General features: G+C 47.1%; 1 protein-coding gene across 12 annotated transcripts in view; it reads left to right on the forward strand.

Moving 5' to 3' along the window:
* NEO1 (neogenin 1) overlaps positions 1-17122 on the forward strand; it is a 248829-nt gene extending 231707 nt beyond the window's left edge. For 7 of the 12 annotated variants that reach the window (XM_037010120.2, XM_073212148.1, XM_073212149.1 and 4 more), the window contains 6 exons: positions 3416-3654; positions 4231-4323; positions 7672-7830; positions 11295-11558; positions 13553-13689; positions 14530-17122. In XM_037010120.2, the coding sequence (XP_036866015.2) occupies positions 3416-3654; positions 4231-4323; positions 7672-7830; positions 11295-11558; positions 13553-13689; positions 14530-14613 (976 nt within the window). In that variant the 3' untranslated portion in view covers positions 14614-17122. Of the gene's footprint in view, positions 1-3415; positions 3655-4230; positions 4324-6370; positions 7590-7671; positions 7831-11294; positions 11559-13552; positions 13690-14529 lie in introns of those variants that run through there. The other 5 variants (XM_073212151.1, XM_037010124.2, XM_073212152.1 and 2 more) reach the window with 2 other exon arrangements.
* The last annotated feature ends 773 nt before the right edge of the window (positions 17123-17895 follow it).

A 17895-nucleotide genomic window follows, 5' to 3' on the forward strand; every position in this document is an offset into this window, starting at 1 on the left:
GAGGTGTTGATTTAATGAGTAGGAAAGAATCTTTTACAATCAGCATATCAAATTCACAGAGAGGGCAGATGGCTGCTAGCCCTGAACACCTCTGGGATTTTGAGGTTTGTGGCTAATTATCTTGAGCAGATAGATAGTAAGGTGATTCAGTTATATGGGGTTTGGTAACAGCCTACACTTCTAAACTAGAGAATCCCAGACCCAAGATTACATTCAACTCATATATCTGGCCAGTAAAACAGCAAAAAATATATATATTCTTGAGTTACCTCTAGTAGCAAAAAACACAGTATGGCCAATAAAATGACTCTAGTTGCAATACCCTAAAAGATCATAAGATGGAGGTATTGCCCCATAAAAGAGAAAGAGCAATTCATGTCTGTGATCATCTATCAGACTTGGTCTGCCCCCTGCAAGGATGCATGTACTTTGTGAGGCTAAATTTGTTTGTTTTCAGTATAGAGGACAAGTACAAGCTACCCTGTAACTGCTTCTGGTAATGGTTGTATGTCCTTTTGTGTAGGTTACGTGATGCTTTTAATCTTTATTTGTTTTGCCCAAATAAAGCTTTCTATAGCTTGCATTGCACCACTTTTCCAGGAGAATGAGGTCTGCTTATATGAGCCTCCTGTTCACTGCCTCTTACAGCTCTCAGCTCTCCCTGTGACCTGCCTGTTTTGGCAAAGATTACATTTTTTTCTGCAAGCTTCTTTTTTCAGCATTTCACATTTGTCTGTCTTTATGAACTTGATTTTATATCTAGTTTTAGAAATCTTGAGATTTTCATTTAAAAGAATCTAAAAAAAATGACAGCATTCCTTAGCGCTTTAAGAGACTTGAAACTCGAAGTAAACAAAAAATACTTAGTCTTCAGATTGAGAGGTAGGAAAACGAGTTGGCACTAGGCTTCGTATTTGCGCTTGTAGTTGAATCTGCAAGTCCTATGGATTTGGGGCCCTTTGTTTAAATAATTACATCAAGTCTTCACAGGGCCCTCCCCTCCCCCAGTGACCTGCTTCCCAGGTGTTCTGTCAACCACCAAAAAATGTGAGTTTTCTTAATAATTTTCTTCTTCTATAGACTTAGAACCTCCAAGCTGACAGAGCGTTTAGTGCCTAGCCTCTCACTGTTCCCCAGTGCATTCCATTTGAGCTCCGTACTCTCAACAGATGCGAACTACCTCAGTACACCACCACCCGACCTAAAAGCCTTTGTACATTGGAATAATCATTTTCTCCTGCTTCCTACGTGTACTTCCTCCTGTCCGAAGCCAGTGCTGAGATCCAGGCCCTCTGGGTCTCAGTGTCTGTCCCACCCTCCTAAGACCTTCTGCCTGCTGTTACCCTTTTCCCTGGCCCAGCTAACCTCTCACTCTGTATTGGCTCTGTCCCTTCAAAGTCAAAGTGTGCTCAGACTTCTCCCTTCTTAAGAAGTAATTATAATTACAACCTTTCCTCTGCTTCATGGCCCTTCCCACTGGCTGCTTACAAACCCTCTCCCTTCACCAGGGGTTCCTCAGGTACTTGCCCACACTCACTCGTCGCCCTCCCACTTCATGCCTCCTTGTGCTGCGGTCCTCTCCCCCCAGATTCTGCCCCTGCCACGTTACCCACACTGCTTTTGCTGAGCTCCCCATATTGCAAAAGCCAACAGACATTTTCAGTCCTCATTTAATCTCTCAACGGCATTTAACACAGTCAGCGACTCCTTCCTTCTGGATACATTCTCTTCTCTTGTACTTCATGATCGTGCCTTGTTTTCCCAGCCCCTCCTACCCACCCAGCCATCAGATAGAGGCATTCCTCGGGGCCGGGGCCTGGGCTTACACTCTTTTCCTTCTGTGCTCTCCCCAAGTGGCAGCAGCCCCTCCCGTACTTCTGTCACTTCTCTTTCGAGTCTCAGACTTGGTACCCAGTTGCCTCTTCTACGTCTCCTCTTGAATGGCTCAGAGGCTCCCACCTCTCATAACCCCCAAGCATCCCCAGGGCCCTAATTTTCAAGAACCACACAGCAGGTAGGCTTAAGAGTTGGCTGGGTTCCAGATTGGAGAATAAGAATGGGGAGAAGAAATATAAATGGTGAATAAAAGGTTTTTGCATTAAAAAAAAAAAGCATAGCATGTTCAAACTAGTTTCCTGTCAAACCTGCTCCGACTCCATTGTTCCCAGTGTTAGTAAATGGCTTAAGCCAGAAACCTTGGCATCCTTTGCTCCTGTTCCTTTTTACTACCACCCCATCCCATGTCCTTTCACTCACCGAGTCGTGTCATCTTTATCTCCTAAATAACTGCCAAATATGCTCCTTTTCTCCATTCCTCTATCCAGGGTCACCATTAGATTATTATAGTAGCACCCTAGCTAGTCTCCTGTTCTGTCCCCCACCCCATGAATCATTCTTCCTTTCATAGTTGATTATAAACTTTTAACTCAAAATTGGTCTCCTTATTCTCCTGCTTAAAATCATTTGGTGGTTTCTTATTACTCACAGAGGGAAGTTCAACTCTTGGCATGTTTCCAGAAGCCCTGCATGACCTGACAAGCTGCCTTTCCAGCGTCATGCCTGTCATTCTCACCGTGGTCCGCCGTGCCGCCCCTGCTTAGGAGTCCTCACGGTCCCTCTAATGCACTGGGCCGTTGCTCTCTACCTCGGGGCTTGGACGTGAACTCATTCCACTATCTGGAATGTAGCTCTGCCCTGCCCCCTTTGCATCTCTTTTTAAATGTCATTTCTGCCTCCAGGTTTTCCCTGTTCACCTTATGTCCAACTATGAAGAGGTCACTCAGCATCTCATTAGGCTTCGAGCACTTTGATATAGTTCGCTATCTGTCTTCCTCACTTGACTGGTTGTGCTGAGGCCACAGCAGTCCAGCACAGGGGCTGACATACTATATACACCTAATAAATGCTTTCTGAGTGGGTGAGGGGGTGAGTGAATGGAGAAATTAAGGCACAGGGAAGTAGACACTGTCATCCCCGTTCTTGACTTTACCAGCTGGAAGTCCTAGTTTGGGTTACCTGAAATGTTGTTCCCTCCCTTCTTTATAAGCCATGGACTCCACCTCTACTCCACTGTTCTATTGATAATGACCTTCCTGTATTGGTTGGAGCCTTGTGGAAGGACCTTCTGCTTTAGAGATTATTTGATCTAAAAAATGCTGTGCAATCTCTTGGTACTCAAAAGAACAGGGCAGTTTTAAATTGCACCCTTGTATGTATCTCTAAATAGTGTGTGGACAAAGCAGAGATAAATTCACTGTTGCCAGAAGTAAACTCCTTGCCTCTGGTTTTCTTTTTCATTTGTGTTTAGTTTCTGCCTTGCTTGAAGCATCTCTAGAAGGGAAGTTTTAATCATTCAAGCCTTTTGACACATATGTTCAAAAGAACTACTTCTTAAAAATCTTAATTTTGTGCCTAGGAAACGAGCTGCTTGCAAATCAGTGAATGGCTCCCATAAGTACAAAGGGAACTCCAAAGATGTCAAACCCCCCGACCTCTGGATCCATCATGAGAGACTGGAGCTGAAGCCCATAGACAAGTCTCCAGACCCAAACCCCATCATGACTGATACTCCGATTCCTCGTAACTCTCAAGATATCACGCCGGTTGACAATTCCATGGACAGCAACATCCATCAAAGGCGGAATTCATACAGAGGTGCAGGTTTTGCCCAAATGCTGGGAGACTATTTCCACATAAATCACTCTCTGTTTTCTAAGGTTGCCTTAATCTGGTGATCTCTATGCAGGTTAGTTTTAAAGCAATGACTACTGTGGGATTTGGACAACATCTGATGAAGAATAGCTGGTTGTTATGGGGAAGAGGTTCTGTATCCAAGTGAGACAACTTGTAGGTCTTTTAGGTCTCTCAGCAGGCTTCCTACTTACTACTCAAGCAGTTGAGGTAGCCCAGCCCATGTCCTGGCATTTCATTCTGCCCCTTCAGTTTGGAGTCCAGCTCACTGTGTTCAGAGTGCCTGGATGCGCCTCCTCACAGACATCACACTGAAACATGGTCGGCAGCACTGGGTCAGCTGCACTGCCTCCTAGCGGGGACTCCTGCAGGGAGCTAATGACCATCCTGCTCTTTTATTTCACTCCCTGCAGAAACACCGTGTCTCCATTATGTTGTCTGTGAGTCCTAAATCCCCCACTAGAAAGATTTTACTGCTGAGGCTGCTCAGGAGCCTAGGGTGTGCCTAACTTGTAACTAACCTCCATATTTGACATCTAGGGCATGAATCAGAGGACAGCATGTCTACACTGGCTGGAAGGCGGGGAATGAGACCAAAAATGATGATGCCCTTTGACTCCCAGCCACCCCAGCGTAAGTTAAAAGCTTCTCCTTTCCCCAGTGCTGCCAATCTATCCAGTCGTGTTGGGGAACAACTAAGAATGATCTCTTTGACTTCACTTGATCTAACACAAGATAATCTACCAGAGCTTTGGTACCACTTGCCACATTTTACAATTAATATTATTCTTGAGACTAGCTTCTATCAGTAAGTAAGCTAAACATCCAACTTCCCCATTCTCTTGGGATTCAGGGAGACTCCCTCAGTCTCCCTAAAAGTGCACAGCACCTCTACAGGAGAAATGGGGAAGCACCCTTCCAGGGGCTGAGGATGGCCAGATGTCCCAGTATTCCAGACTTCTGACACACGTTCAGTGTTGATGGACACCTGTGGATTTTGTTATTAATAGATATTATATTTTAGAGGAGTTTTAGGCTTATAGTATAGAGTTTTTAAAACACTATTTTTCAAACTTATTTGACCCATGCCTTATTTTGATAAGCATAAAAATTACCCAGCCTCCTTTAATAATATTTGAAATTCAAAATCAGTTAAACATCATGATCAAAAAACAGAAAGCAATAGGATGAACCAATTCCTTTTCAAGCTACTGCTTCTCCCTTACCAGTTTTCAAGGCAAGGAAGCCTTTCGGGCCACTAGCACAGTGGCTTCCGATTGAGGGTCCACAGTACCTCCTGCAGTGATAAGAAGCCACTTGTCTGCTAATACCAAGTTTTAAAAACCATTTGATCTTGACGTATTTGCTCTTAAGCTTAAACAGTAGTCCAGGAGGCCTAAACACTGCCAGATGCCAAAATTCAAATCCTGAAAGCAGGTTGCTTTTCAATTTAACCTAAATTGAACTTTTGAATTTTTTATTCATTACTTAAAAGATGCTCATTTCAGAACTTACAAAAAAGTGACAGAGATTTAAATAACCACAGATATCCTACGTGTAAAGAGGTTCACCATGGTACCCTATACTTAGAAACCGCTGGAACTCCCAGGCGCTTAAATGTCTGCACACACCCACGAGCCCATACTCACTGTGCACAGACATGTAGGCACTGGATCCTGTAAGTCATCTTTGAAAGTAAAGACCAATTCATTAGTAGGTCATTTCTGCACAAGGTAGTTTTTGCTTAGGGTCCATGATGAAAAGAAGAGCCTGTACTTGGAAGCATGCGGGAAAAAATGTGCCAGTGGAGAGGGTCTCCAGGTTTAAAAACGACTAAACAGTCGTGTCTGAGCAGAGTGAGCTAATCCATTTCAGGTGCTTCTGATTTATGAGAAGATGGTAGCTTGACCGCTTGTTTTGTGTAAGACTAATTCTTACATGAACTGGCTTATTTTTTAAGCTTGTAAAGTTTGACTGTTCCTGTTCCTAGATTTGTTGCTTTTAAATACATTAAGGAGAAAATATATGTTATACCAGTTGATATTATTCCTTTTTTCTTTTCTTTTTTTGGTGTTGGGGAAGGGATATGCTTAAATATGCAATATTATTTAATTTGTACCTCAACAGTCGGGTGGGTGAGTAGAATCTTTAATTCAAGACGCTGAAATCGGGTATCCAGGTACACTTGTCGTCGTCTTTGAGATACCCGTTTCCACACAGGCAGCAGTTCTTTTTTCAAGCTGGGCTTCCCTCGAGTCTCTATCCACCACCACCTACCCTGGTCTTTAATAGCCGAGCTCCGCTAGGAAGGGCTTGCTGGTGTCTAGATGAGATTCAGTCCAAAGCCTTGCACGAAGCATTCGGTTCTGATTCAGCCAACAGCTAACGATCGCTGAGTATGTTCTAGACAGATACTTTCCTATCATTTTATTTGGAAAAACTGGAAATGCCTTAAAAAAAGGAGAGAGAGTCCATTTTGTTTTTGTTTTGTGAGAGTCCTCTGTGCCTAGCGCGCTTCTAGGTCACACTCACTAGGTAAAAACCAGAAGGTGTCCCCTCATCCTGGTGATCAGTGTTTAGTTCTGGCAAACGCCGTCTTCCCCCAGAGGGAATGCTGGCTCCCGCACCACCCTGAGGACCCTCTTCAGCCAATTTTTCCAAGTTGTGTTTTATTCCAAAGGACCACCTGAGCAGCACACGCTCCTGTCTTGTCCCCAAGACCTTGAGGAGGAGAGGGGCAGCGGTGCCCCAGAGTCCCTGGCTGGTTGTGCCTCCTGTGTGGTTGCATGCGGCCAGGACAGGAGGTAGCTAAACAATTAAGGAATTTATTTTATTAATGGATTTTTCTTCACCAAAGTAATATTGGGTGGCACTCAGAGATCTAGGGAGATCCTTGGTGACAGAAGAGATTTTAATAGACTCCGAAGGCTAATAAAGTCTTATCACAAAGTTTGTGAAGCCCTCGCTTAGAGAAAAAGAGACCCCTGGGTTCCTAGTCAACCCCCACCTGTTTGCCTATTGGGGGCTTTAGTGTTTATTATCTTTATCTTAAACATTCTGGTTCTACAACTGCTGTAAGGAAATAACCTAAGAAAACTTTATTCCCAAACTGGGCTGATTTTATTTCCCTGGAATTGATCATGAAGCCTCACTTAAGAAGTTCCTTATCTTCCTAGAAAGTTGTGTATGGAATATATATATGTGGAAATTTGGATTTGTTAGCTAAATGCAGAAAATTAGATTCCTTAGCCAGTGGGAGAGGGAAAGAGGAAAGATCCGCTTACATCTCAAAAAATGGACGGATGTGGCTAAGCTCCCGCAAAGGCGCAATAAGAGATGGCGCCGTCAGCCTGGCTTCTTGCTTTTAGTGCCAGACTGGACCACTAGGGCTCGGTTCCATTTGCATTCCCTGTAAGATATGAAAACTGAGTACACAGCTTCTCACTCACTCAGCCTGAACACCTATTGCCTCATTCAACAAGTAAGAAAAGGCAGAACGAAATGGGAATGTACCCAGTGGGGAAGGGGCTTCTATATTTTTAGCCAGAAAAAAAAAAATAAGAGACCTGAACTATCGTTTCTTTGCTTATGGTTTTATATTTTGTGACATATTCAAATAGATATTTTAATAACTCATGTATTCCATGTACAAGAATTAGAAAATAACAGATAAACCAAAAGAAAAAGTGTTTTTAAATCCTGACAACTCTTCCCCACAAGCTAATTACCATTAACACTTTAGTGTATATTCCTTAGACCTTTTTGGGTCTGTGTGGACATATGCATAGCAGTGTGTTGGTGTGTGAAAACAAATGTAAAACACATGGCTGATTGTCCAAATCCAGCCAGCTGCCAGCAGAAAGCCAAGGGACTGGTTACGCTATGTGGGAGGGGGTGGAGGAGGGCTTTGCTTTTGAACTGTGATTTGTGTGTGTCTGTGCAAGCATGTTAAGCGTTTCTCTGTCTTGTGTTCATTCACAGCTGTGATTAGTGCCCATCCCATCCATTCCCTCGATAACCCTCACCATCATTTCCACTCCAGCAGCCTCGCCTCTCCAGCTCGCAGTCATCTCTACCACCCGGGCAGCCCATGGCCCATTGGCACATCCATGTCCCTTTCAGACAGGGCCAATTCCACAGGTGAGAGATGAGGATCGAGCCCCAGCTGGAAACATTCCAAAAGAGTTGGCAAGCTGGGACAAAGACAGACTTGTCGTGCCTAGAAGGATTTGGAGTTCTTCTCAGGGTTACTTATTTATTATGACATTTCTTTTACTGACTCAAATTTGTTTCTGTAAAATTCACCCCATTTTTCTCCCTAAGTTTTAAGTGTTTGGTGCAAGGTGCTCTTGCAGTAAAAACAGTAAGACTGATCACATAACCATCTTTTCCATCTACTTGCATCTTACTTCAATCATATTTTCAGTTTGTTTATTTTTTGTAATCCTCCAGTTTGAAAGGAAAACTCATTCTGGGTGATTTTCAGACACTAGAGGTTGCCTTTGCCTCCCAGTCACCCTGGTATGGGGAGGGTCCGTAGGCCCTTACGGTGCTGCCTGTGTTAGGTCTTGCTTTCCTACTTGTGCCGTGGACAGAAGCAGGAAGGGCACCCTGGGGCAGTGGGGCCAGCAGCCACAATGAGTTTGTGCAAGTTGGAAACCTCAGGTGGCCTAGCCGATCGCTGAAATTAGGAAGGGCTGCACAAGCGTAGACCATGTCAAGGGAACAGATAGGAAATTAACCTAACAATCGGTAGTATATGTAAAGAAATACATCGTCAAACAAACAGGTTCCAATTTGGGAATCTTAAAACGCAGCATTATCAAGACATATAAAGGAGGAAATACTGAAGGTGAGAGGACAATAAATGGAACAAATCCTTTTGTTAGTCATTGTAAATTAATTTTCTATACTAGCAAATCTAGTAACTTCTCATATGTATAACATACTCTTTTTTTCCATCATTTGAAACTTGTCTATTAATAGTTACAATGTTATTAGTAGGACTGAGTTTTGGTGGTTCTTGGAAATTAAAGAATTTTAAGTGAATTCCATTTTAAAAGAACCTCAAAACTTCACGCTAGAAGTTTGGGTTGCCAGTAATATCCCCTCTCCTTTAAGTTTTGATCAATTATAAACACACAGATCACGAGAAATGAAAGCTTTATTAAGGGACACCTGACAACTCCCAAAGTTATTCCTAAACCTTTACTTGGCTTGGAGAACACTGCTTGAACTCATGTCTGAACCTGGCCCTCTTACTATCTCCCTCCAAGTACAGGCTTAGGGTCCTGCCGTTAGGGAAAGACAGTCTACAAAAGGTTATATGGAGAACCCAAGTCTGCCTGAACACAGTCTCAGACAGAACAGGGACCAGAAAGCAGCCCTCCAAACCTGCTCTTAGAAAGCAGTTTTTCTGTCCTTACGCTGTTGCTGCATTTTTAAGGCAGAGGAATCCCACCCACTAGGATGTGGGTCTGCCTGAGGGCATGGTAGCCTCTTTCCAATCAGATTAGCTCCCTCCTCCTTCCTTCTGGATTAGGAGGGGGTTGAAGGTTGGCCAGAAGAATGACAGCTCCCACCCAGACTCATCCAGAGGTCTGTTGGTAAAAGTTGCTTTCTGTATGGATTTAGGCAGAAAAGTAAAGACAGGAGAAGGCAATGATTGGCATTACTACAGGGTTCCTTGCTTTCATGACCAGAAGGTGAAACTAGTGATAGAGCATCGCTGAAGATGGACTGGAGACACAGAGCAAGTATCTAGAAACAATCCCAGTTCCCTTACTGTTGCATTTTCCTGGTCTTCAAAGCCCAGTGTTGCACAAGCCCCATACGCTGCGGGCTAGGCATGACTAGGACTTGGCTAGGGCCGCCCTTGCCCTCGAGAGCAGTTACTGTGTCTTTTCCTTGGACCATTGCTGTGCCACCACCGCTTGGTGCAGACCCTTGGCAGTGTGAACTCCCAGCCAGTAGGCAGGCCCCTCGCCAAAACAGACATTTTAGTTCCAGCATAATTTCCCTCCTGAGCCGTCACAACCCGGCTTTTGGCACTTTGGGCTGGGGGGCGGGGGGTGGTGTGAATCCCTCATACCTCAGACCCAAGACCTTTCAGCCAAGCGGGTAACGCTCGTGACGGCATGGCCTCTCCTACGAGCCCAGCGGAGCACACTGATCGCGACCTCAGCAACAAAGGCTAGGAAGTAGCTTGGATTTCTGCAGGCTGCTCATGCACTACTACTTACAAGGCCTCTTAAGGTTGAGGACTCTTAGGAGTCAGGGGAAGCCCTCCTTCAGGCTGCCCGTGGTGCAGCCTATTGCCCCAAGGTGGTGACCCCCAGGCCCCTCCTCAGGGTAGGGCTGGTGTTCTACATCAGCTCATGCTGTTGAAAAGGTCTTCCTCATATGGTCTCCCTGGACCTGGGTACAGCTTCTTCCCCTGCAGGGTCGGGGCACTGGGCGTTCAGGGGCAGTGTGGTGTGTGGTGGCTCAGAGCATGCACGTGGGAGTCAGGGAGTGGGATTTAGATTACCACCCTGCCCGTTGTAGCTGTGTTCTTGGCACTGCCTAGCTCCCAGTGCCTTAGAGTTACTGTGAGGGCTGAATGAGCCACGGGTGTGAAGAGTTAGCCCGGTGCCTGACTCAGAGTAAGCCTTCAGCCATTTACAAAGAAAAGAATCTCACCAATTATTCAGGCCCCATGTTCAGCACTTCTCATACATCTCAGTTAATCCTCAGTGAATTATGTTATTCTCCCTGTTTCATGGGTAAGGAAACTGAACTCAGAGAGATTCAGTGACTGCCAAATTCGTATAGCTATGCCAGGATTAGAGCCCAGGTCTTTCTGACTCCAAAGCCAGGGCTTTTTCTGCCCGCCCCCACCCCCCCGCCATGCTGCCTTCCAGAACAACTCTGACCCTCATCATGTATTTTGAGATCGTTGCCATGTTCTCCCTGAGCCGCGCCCCCGCCAGCCCACTCGGGCTGTTCCCCCCTCTGGGCCCAAACACCCTCCCTACGGCATAATCTTAAAGCTGTTTGCAGACCTCTCAACTGTTTCCCTGTCCAGATGTCACTTGAGCTGCGGGCTCTGGCGAGGACGTGCCCAGTCCCCAGAGGGTATGCAGGGCCTGTGGCATCGCCTCTCCTGCAGGAACCCCCAGGCCTCAGAGACCGAGTGGTGCTTGTCAGGGACCCAGCCTGATGACTAGACATCTGAACTATGGAGGGCCAGTCTCTAAGACCGTCAATCAATGAGTGAAATTTTTAATTTTCTTTTATACTTACTTATACCTCTTAATAGACAATGGTCTCAAGAGCCTAGCTTCATACTAAGACTGAGGAGAACATTAAATCTGTAAAATTGTGATCACTGAGCTATCTTGGTGAAATAATTCCAGCAGCGGGTTGACAGAATTGTTCGGGACTCTTAGATTAGTCCATTTGTTAGCCTTGGCAGTGGAGCTCCTCTGTGTTCCCTTGGACTAGCATCGATCCTAAGTGCTTATTGAGCTGGTCTCAGAGGCTCCTAGAAGTAACCAGAACCCTAGGATGTGCATACATTTAATGGTAAAATAAATGCTAACATTTAGACTTTCCTGCGATAGAATCTGTTCGAAACACCCCCAGCACTGACACCATGCCAGCCTCCTCGTCTCAGACATGCTGTACTGACCACCAGGATCCTGAAGGTGCTACCAGCAGCTCCTACTTGGCCAGCTCCCAAGAGGAAGATTCAGGCCAGAGTCTTCCCACAGCGCACGTTCGCCCATCCCACCCCTTGAAGAGCTTTGCTGTGCCTGCAGTCCCACCTCCAGGTCCCCCCAGCTATGATCCTGCGCTGCCAAGCACACCGTTACTCTCCCAACAAGGTGAGTGAGGACAGCAGCCCCCCTGGAGGGGCCCTTCCGCCTGGCCTACAGCGAGGTCACCTCTTCTTTGCAGAACAGCAAAGTGTATCTCTCGGAGCTTATCCCGCAGTGTAGAGTGGCCGGGTGGCACTGGTCCTCTCGGGATGCATGTGAACCAGAGAATAATTGGGCAGGGACTGAGGGCTGGCTGACTTTTTGAATTGTGTTTTGGGTGCAGAACCCTTGGCAGTAAAATTCAGCGGCTTAGGTTTGACCAGCTGGTCTAGTCTGCTCAACCCCCTAGAATCGCCTCACCACATAGACTGCCTGCCAGCTAGAGAACGTCCGAGAGGCCAAGACTTGGAAAAAAGGGAGATCCTTTGCATGTGCAATGACCCCTGTGAAAGGAAGTCAATTCTCCAAGTTCATATGGCTCAACAGAAGTTCCCTGACCTCAGAGGCATGCCTTTCCCCCATCCTTCCACATTACTATCCATTATGATGGTTCATTTCAGAATAAGTCAAGGGTTTTCAGGCTTTTGGTCTCAGGACCCACTTACATGCTTAAAAGCTATCGATGCCATGAAAGAGCTTTTCTTCACGTGGGTTATACCTGTCAGTATTTACTGTGTTAAAAATTAAAACCAATTTTTAAACTATATTATTAACTTTAAGTAGCAATAAGTCTATCATGTTAAAATAAATAGCATATGTTTGAAAAATAACTTTTTCAAAACAAAAATAATAGTGAGAAGTATGGCACTGTCTTGTATTTTTGCAAATCTCCTTCATGTCTGGCTTAAGAGGAGACAGATTCTTAAACCTGCTTCTATGTTGCAATACACTGTCTTTGGTTGAAAAAGAAGAAAATCTGTCTTCACAGATGTAATTGGAAAAGGGAAGAGTATTTTTTTAACTTTATCAGATACCTGTGAGTATTCTTTTTTATACTACAGCAAAACTCAACAAATTATAGTTTCCTGTAGGGCTGTTTGTAACATGAACAGGAAACATAACCATGAACTATCTGTACTCTGTTCCATTAGAACCCATCTATCTTGTCCTTTGAATTATATGGATTATTTGGAAAACACTGGTTCACTAAGTCATACATAGCTTCCAAATCTTGATATATACCATTTTACAATACCTAAAAATAGATCCATTAATATCACCAAAGTCTTTGAGTTTGGGGAAGCTCTCAGGTTCCTGGCGGCAGATCCAAGTTTTTCAAGCTTCTAGTTTTTACTTGAAACTTACATTTTATCATTAACAATAAAAAATTCTTGAAGTGACTACCTTCATTAACTTTCTAGAAAATGTCTGCCAGGTGCTCAAGTCTGAATGACCAGTTGTCGGCCCTTCTTTGAACCGTCACTGGTTCCCCACGATGAGCGCGTCGTCCTGCAGCTCAGGCTGTCCCGCTGCCTGTGTGTAAGGCGGCCACCATGCTTTGGTTATAGAAGCACTTGAGGCGTACCTTCCGTTTTGTCACAGAATATTTAGAAGACATAATCATAGTCAAGATTCAGCGAAATGATTTTTACTACTTCATTAAGAATGATGTTAAGATAAACTAGCTTCTTTGTGAACCGCAGGTGCATGTGAGCGACGCCGTCACAGTTCAGGGCCACTGCCTTAGTCCATGCCAAGGCCCCAGCAGCTCCACCCACCGTCACATGTTTACCGATCAGAACAAAGGCACAGAATGTCTTAATATTATCATGAAAAGCATTTTGACCCCCTAGACAGCCTGCAGGAGTCCCTGAACCACCACACTTTGAAAACCCCTGGACTTAGGAGATGGGTTTCCTGGAGCCCAATGGGGTGTTTCTCCGGCCTCTTGGGCACTCAGCTTTCTTCTGTCTTGCTTCAGTGCCTGTTGAGAGCAGGGTCTCTGCACTGAGTCCGCTGTGTCCCTCACCCCGAAGCCCCTTTCAGACCTGAGGTGCCTTTGTGAGGTCTGGGAGGGAGCAGGTGGGGCCACACGTGTGATGGTGCCCTTTCGCCCCCAGCTTTGAACCATCACATTCACTCGGTGAAGACAGCTTCCATCGGGACTCTAGGACGGAGCCGGCCTCCTATGCCAGTGGTGGTTCCCAGCGCCCCCGAAATGCAGGAGACCACAAGGATGCTGGAGGACTCCGAGAGCGTAAGTTCACAGGGCCACCGGCTCAGCCAGGGAGTCCAGGTGCGTGTCCCAGGGCCTGGGGGCGTGCTGGTTGTGCTGATGCTCTGTGCTGGCCCCAGGGTGCGACCCAGATGCTCACCGTCGCTCAGCACACGTGCACTGAGCATCAGCACGGAGCCAGGAACCGTGCTGAGCTTTCATCTGCTCGTGCTCATACTTACGCTGGTGTAAATGCATGAGCTGTCACGCCAGCCCAGCTAGTCACCCCCCACCCCAACCCCCCATCTACCTGCCTTCCCTTTAGTTCTCCCCTCTCTGGGCCTCTTGTGTTGGTTTGAACATCCACATGTTTTTCACCCCTCAGCCTCACTTCACGATCTTTTCTGACCAGGATGCTGTGGGGGAAGGTACTTGCGTGATTGCTCTCAAAACAAATGAGCAGGGTCTCTCTGAGCTTGCACGCTCACATCCCAGTCAGTGTGGCCCGCCTCTGCATTTCCAGGGACAGGACTCCCTAAGAGGAAAGCTTGGGCCCGGAGCCCAGGGGACATACCCACCGTGTTGGCTCTGACAGAGACCGAGCAAGGCAAGCAGTGGGGCCTCCGGCCTGTGAGGTGGCCATGGCCCTGGGCAGCATGTGCTGGGAGAGGGTGTTTGCAGAGGAGGAGCGAGTGACCACTGCCTTCGGTTCTTAGTGACCGTGCGTGCGTCCCCCAGTCTGACTCTTCCGGGCCTGCGGGGATTCGGCGGCCGAGTCTTTCAGGGCCGTTTGACCACTGACTTTAATGCTTTGCCCTCTCTCTCTGGACTCTTCTGGACGGCTCCTCGGCTCATGTACAGTAACTGTTCTCTTTTCTTCAGAGCTGTGAACCAGATGAGCTGACCAAAGAGATGGCCCACCTGGAAGGACTCATGAAGGACCTAAACGCCATCACAACAGCGTGATGACCTTCACCAGGACATGATCCACACCTGCGTCTAGAAGTCTTGGGACTCAGCCTTGAGAACAAGGAGTTGTACAGAGCACGAGAGGACAGCCCCGGAGGGCAGCGTAGACAGCGGACCGCCGTGCCCGCGCGGGGCAGCCCCAGGCCTGGCCACCTGCCTTCCCCTGGTCAGCCTGGAGGAAGCCTGTGTCCTGGCAGCTTCCCTTCACCTGCTGATACCGTGCAGGACTGGGCACCGTGGGCCAAAATTTTGTGTCCAGGGAAGAGGCAAGAAGTGCGACCTCCATTTCACCTTGTGGTCAGGCTGTGTCTTCGTGCTGCAACTGCATCGCCTTTATGGAGTGTAGACATTGGCATTTATGTACAATTTTATTTGTGTCCTATTTTATTTTACCTTCAGAAGAAAAACACTATCAAAAACAAGGAAGTCCGCGGTGTTCTCCACAAGTGGTTGACGTTTGACTACTTGTTGGAATTCTGTATGGGAAGGTCATTGATGGCGCGGCTTGTTCCGGAGGCTGGCTTGTTTTCTGTTTTGGTTTTTATTTTTGAATTCTGAGTCATTACATCCTCTACCAGCTGTTCTTCTGTCACTGAGGGGGGAGGAAATGTTGCATTGCTGTTTGTAAGCTTTTTTTATTATTTTTTTATTATAATTATTAAAGGCCTGACTTTCTCCTCCCATCACTGTGAGATGACAGATCTATCTGAATGAAATGTAACATTGGAAAGACTTGTTCATTGCTTTCTGTGCAGTTTCAGTATTGGGGCGGGGGTGGGCTGGGGGTTGGGACTAGGAAATGGAGGGGCTGCTGAGGTCCTGTGAATGTTTCAGTCCTTGTACTTTCTTCCAGAAGCCTGCAGAGAATGGAGGCATCTTCTTTATTGTCCTTTCCTGGCATGGCCATCACTATTGTCACTAAGTTGCAACTGGAGTTTCTTTTGGGTCTGGTTAAAAAATTCTGTGCAATAGGTGGCTTCAGAGATTTAGCCACCCTGTGTCTTGGTCGTATCCTGGTAAGAATGTGCATGCAGAGGAGTCAGGCGCTGTATTTCCAATTGCAGGAGTGACACAGACCAGGGCAAGAGCCCACCCCCATTCCAGGGAAATCAGAGAACAGGTTGGAAACCTTTCCCGCTGTTACTGTGTGGTCCCTTTGGGGAAGCGGGAGGGTAAGGAAAGAGCTTTGTGTCCCATAGGCCTGCTTGCTTCTCTCTAGTTCCTGTCCTCAGCCAGTCCACCTTTCCTGGCCATGTTTCAGGGCCCTTTAGGACAACCATTAGCAGGAATGAGGCAGGCGGAGGGCTGCAGTCCCTGTGAGGCTTCATATTTCTTTCTGAACATTGTTCTTTAAGTAGCAGGAGACATGGACAGCAGAGAGGGACAGAGGAGGCGGCTGGCCCTTCTCCCTCCCACAGCTCAGCTTGAGCCCCACTCAGATGGTGGCGGAGGCTCCTGAGGTTCGCCAAGGCCTGGCCGCGTGCAGACACCTGCGCCTTTGCAAACAGTTCTTAGGGGTTTTTTCCTAAGGTAAGGAGCTGAGGGATTTTTTAGAATATTAAGAATATATTATGAAGAAGTACAGGGCTGACCCTCAGGCATCTTGCCCTGCTTCCCAACAAATCCCAGCAGAGAGTGCGGAAGGCAAATGGGGCTTTGGCTTGTCAGGAAGAGGTCAGCTGCTGAGGCCTCCAGTGGGGTCCCCAGCCCACCGACCCTGGGGCCCTGGCACTGCCCCAGCCCTATAGGTGCCCCACTTGGCTTTGCACACTGGCTGCTTTTGCCTTTTTAGGTCTTATCACACATTTGCTTTTCTAGAAGATGAACTCTTTGTATTTATTATTTTGGGGGCAATGAAAAGTGCAATGCTGGAACTCTTACTGCCATGCTAGTTGGTCACGGTGGATGGTGCCAGGCAGGATTCTGGAAAAGCAGTGCATTTAAAGCAATCCTAAAAAGAGCATTCTAGACACCAGGAGGGCTACATTCCCCAGAAACTCTCTTACCTTTTGCCCAAAGAAATATGCTCGGTATTCGGGGCACTCCCTCCCATGAACCCTGACGCTTCTGTCACCTCAGGGCCTTTGTACCTGATACTGCCGAAGAACTGGGGCGGGGAGGGCCTATTTTTAAATAACATAACTGTTCAAAGTTGGGGGATTTTTTTTTATTAAAAGAAAAAGGAAACCTATTCTGTAATGCACCTTTTCACAATTTAATACATTTTCTTACATCTTCTGTGAGTTTTGGAATTAAACATTGTGTCTCTTGTAATGTCCTAGCTGAGCTACCACCCAGCAGCTTCCTTCAGGAGAATTGAAACAAATGTGTCTCTTGCCCTGTCACCTGCTGGAGGGGGCCCGGAGGACTGCTGGGGACTCGTTGCTGTGCCCACTTGTTTGGCCTTTTCTGTAGTTGATGCTGTAAACTCTATGGCTTTTTAAAAAATAATTTCATGTTTTTATTTAGTATTGGAAATCCAATACACTTTTTTAATCCAATCATACTCTGGTCTGGTCAAAGAGTTATTTTCCTCTTTCCTTAAGAAAACAGAACTTCGGGGTCCCTTGTTTCCCCCTCAAAGTGACTTTACCATCACCCTCAAATGTAAAGGCAGGGGGCCCAAGGGGCCCATGGGGAGGTGTGGCCAGCTAGCCAGGAGGCTGCAGGCAGCGGTCTGGTGGCCCACCGGCCCCAAACACGAGATCCGTCCCCGTCACTAACCCCTGCTGCCCTGCAAGACTGTGAGCCAAAGATGACACCTGGCAGAAAGAGCCAAGTGACCCCAGCAGAAAAGGACAGCCACTCCTGCGGGGTGTGCGGGCCAGGGGCCCGGGCAGCAGCACCCCGGGCAGCAGCTCGTTCTGCCGGCACACAGTCCCCGCCCTGGGCCCGGGCCTGCCCACTCCCATCCCCACCTGCATGGGTGTGTGACACCTTGAGCAGGTGTCCTCAAAGACACCCACCTTTCCTGGGCTGCCTCCCCTGCGTCTTAGCTTGGGATGCTGTAACTACAGTGCCACAGATGGGCGATGAAACAGCAAGCACTTGACCCTCACAGTTCTGGAGGCTAGGAGGCCCAGGCTGGAGCTGGCAGCCGGCGGAGTGTCTGGGAGGGCCTACCTCCTGGGTCCGCACGAGGTGGGAGGGAGGAGAGCTCTCTGTGGGCTCTTGTAAGGGTGCTAGTTCCATTCCCGAGAGCGCGTCTCCCAAGGCCCCGCCTTCAAATGCCAGCACACTAGGGGGAGGATTTCATACATGAACATAGGGAGACACAAA

Source organism: Manis javanica, chromosome 8 (assembly GCF_040802235.1).
Source record: "Manis javanica isolate MJ-LG chromosome 8, MJ_LKY, whole genome shotgun sequence".
Classification (NCBI taxonomy): Eukaryota; Metazoa; Chordata; class Mammalia; order Pholidota; family Manidae; genus Manis; species Manis javanica.